The sequence below is a fragment of the Rhinatrema bivittatum genome, unplaced genomic scaffold (genome assembly GCF_901001135.1).
Source record: "Rhinatrema bivittatum unplaced genomic scaffold, aRhiBiv1.1, whole genome shotgun sequence".
Taxonomy (NCBI): Eukaryota; Metazoa; Chordata; class Amphibia; order Gymnophiona; family Rhinatrematidae; genus Rhinatrema; species Rhinatrema bivittatum.
Genome location: NW_021820817.1, coordinates 156,800 through 159,510, shown reverse-complemented (window position 1 = coordinate 159,510; position 2,711 = coordinate 156,800). Strand labels below are relative to the sequence as shown.

Sequence of the window (2,711 nt, the reverse complement as noted above, 5' to 3'; positions counted from 1 at the left end):
ATATATACAGATATATGTATATATGTTTATACATATATACATATATACAGATATATGTATATATGTATATACATATATCTGTATATATATACATATATACAGATATATGTATATATGTATATACATATATACATATATACAGATATATGTATATATGTATATACATATATACATATATACAGATATATGTATATATGTATATACATATATCTGTATATATATACATATATACAGATATATGTATATATGTATATACATATATCTGTATATATATACATATATACAGATATATGTATATATATAGTAATGATGGCAGAAAAACAGCAAATGCTCCAGCAAGTTTCTTAGGATAGTAACTGCTGTTCCGTGCAGGTTACCCCCAAGCCTTCTGTTAAGGGTAGGAATATTTACAATCAAAACCGCGCAAAATGACTGCTAGCAAAGTTTTACGGGGTGGGCAACCTTGATAATTCAGACAATGCTGCTTGATCCTGCTTTGCTTTGGGACTTGGCCATTGAAGTAGTCCCGGACCGTATGAGAACTGAGTGTTCCTCGCTTAGTAAGGACCATCACAGCATCACTCAGTGTTGCATTCCCTCCTCTCTCCTCAGGACACTGAGATAGATCTGAAGCTCCTCACCAAGGTTTTGGCTCCTGAGCAGGAAGTGCGTGAGGTAATGTCTTTCCGATGCCTAATGCATACTGATCACACCATACTTCCAGCTGCCGTCAGGTATCGTCCTATCCCATTCACACACCTCCATATCTCTCTGATCCTCCTCCTTCTCCTCGCTGCCACACTGCCGCACATCTGTCAGCCCTGTGACACGGCGCCTGTGTTAACCGCTCTCTCCCCTCCTCCTATGTTTCTCTTCCACACAGGATGATGTTGTGTGGGACTGGGATCTGCTGTACACAGAAGTGTCCTCGGAGCTCCTGACAGAGTGGGATCTTCTCCAAGGCGAGAGCGAGGACCCCAGAAAGATGGCACCCCTTCAGGCCTAGCTGAAAATCACAAACATTGTGTAATACAATGCTTTCTTTGTTCTATTTATTTATAAATGTCCACCTGACAATGTTTACTGTAATAAAAGGTTTCTATATATAAATTCTTGGTTTATAGCTGTCTGTACAGTAAAGGTGAGCTCCCTCTCTTGATGTATTGTACAAAACTTCAGAGGAGACTCCCAGGTCTTCTGTCACCCAGGCCTATGTTGACTCTGCTCTCCTGGACCCTGGCATAGGAAGATCATTGGGACTCCTGGGGAGAGGATCAGGGAGCTAGGCCCTCTCCAACTGGTCTCTTGAGCACCAGACCCACACCAACTTCTGTCTCCTCCTAGCAGAACGGTTCCTGTCTCCAAAAATGTGCTCATCCGCAGAGCCATCAAAAGCTCTCTGAGCTGCCTTCTTCTCCTGGGCTGTATCCCATCTCACCCCATGTGAGGTCAGTGGCGTGCATGGTGTGCTGGCCGTCTTTACATGTGAGGTCAGTGGCGTGCATGGTGTGCTGGCCGTCTTTACATGTGAGGTCAGTGGCGTGCATGGTGTGCTGGCCGTTTTTACATGTGAGGTCAGTGGCGTGCATGGTGTGCTGGCCGTCTTTACATGTGAGGTCAGTGGCGTGCATGGTGTGCTGGCCGTTTTTAATGTGAGGTCAGTGACGTGCATGGTGTGCTGGCCGTCTTTACATGTGAGGTCAGTGGCGTGCATGGTGTGCTGGCCGTTTTTACATGTGAGGTCAGTGACGTGCATGGTGTGCTGGCCGTTTTTACATGTGAGGTCAGTGGCGTGCATGGTGTGCTGGCCGTTTTTACATGTGAGGTCAGTGGCGTGCATGGTGTGCTGGCCGTTTTTACATGTGAGGTCAGTGGCGTGCATGGTGTGCTGGCCGTTTTTACATGTGAGGTCACATGGTGTGCTGGCCGTTTTTACATGTGAGGTCACATGGTGTGCTGGCCGTTTTTACATGTGGCGTGCATGGTGTGCTGGCCGTTTACATGTGAGGTCAGTGACGTGCATGGTGTGCTGGCCGTCTTTACATGTGAGGTCAGTGACGTGCATGGTGTGCTGGCCATCTTTACATGTGAGGTCAGTGGCGTGCATGGTGTGCTGGCCATCTTTACATGTGAGGTCAGTGGCGTGCATGGTGTGCTGGCCGTTTTTACATGTTAGGTCAGTGGCGTGCATGGTGTGCTGGCCGTTTTTACATGTGAGGTCAGTGGCGTGCATGGTGTGCTGGCCGTTTTTACATGTGAGGTCAGTGGCATGCATGGTGTGCTGGCCGTTTTTACATGTGAGGGCAGTGGCATGCTGGCCGTTTTTACATGTGAGGTCAGTGGCGTGCATGGTGTGCTGGCCGTTTTTACATGTGAGGTCAGTGGCATGCATGGTGTGCTGGCCGTTTTTACATGTGAGGGCAGTGGCGTGCTGGCCGTTTTTACATGTGAGGTCAGTGGCGTGCATGGTGTGCTGGCCGTTTTTACATGTGAGGTCAGTGGCGTGCATGGTGTGCTGGCCGTTTTTACATGTGAGGGCAGTGGCGTGCTGGCTGTTTTTACATGTGAGGTCAGTGGCGTGCATGGTGTGCTGGCCGTTTTTACATGTGAGGTCAGTGGCGTGCATGGTGTGCTGGCCGTTTTTACATGTGAGGGCAGTGGCGTGCTGGCCGTTTTTACATGTGAGGTCAGTGGCGTGCATGGTGTGCTGG

The 2,711-nt window shown here is 47.8% G+C and overlaps 1 protein-coding gene across 1 annotated transcript in view; it reads left to right on the top strand.

Annotated features, from left to right (window-relative positions):
- LOC115082165 (intraflagellar transport protein 43 homolog) overlaps positions 1-1,104 on the top strand; it is a gene marked incomplete at its 5' end in the record, with an annotated part of 3,432 nt that extends 2,328 nt beyond the window's left edge. The window contains 2 exon segments of the mRNA XM_029586422.1: positions 613-675; positions 884-1,104. Of these exon segments, the coding sequence (XP_029442282.1) occupies positions 613-675; positions 884-1,006 (186 nt within the window).
- Between the last annotated feature and the right edge of the window lie 1,607 nt (positions 1,105-2,711).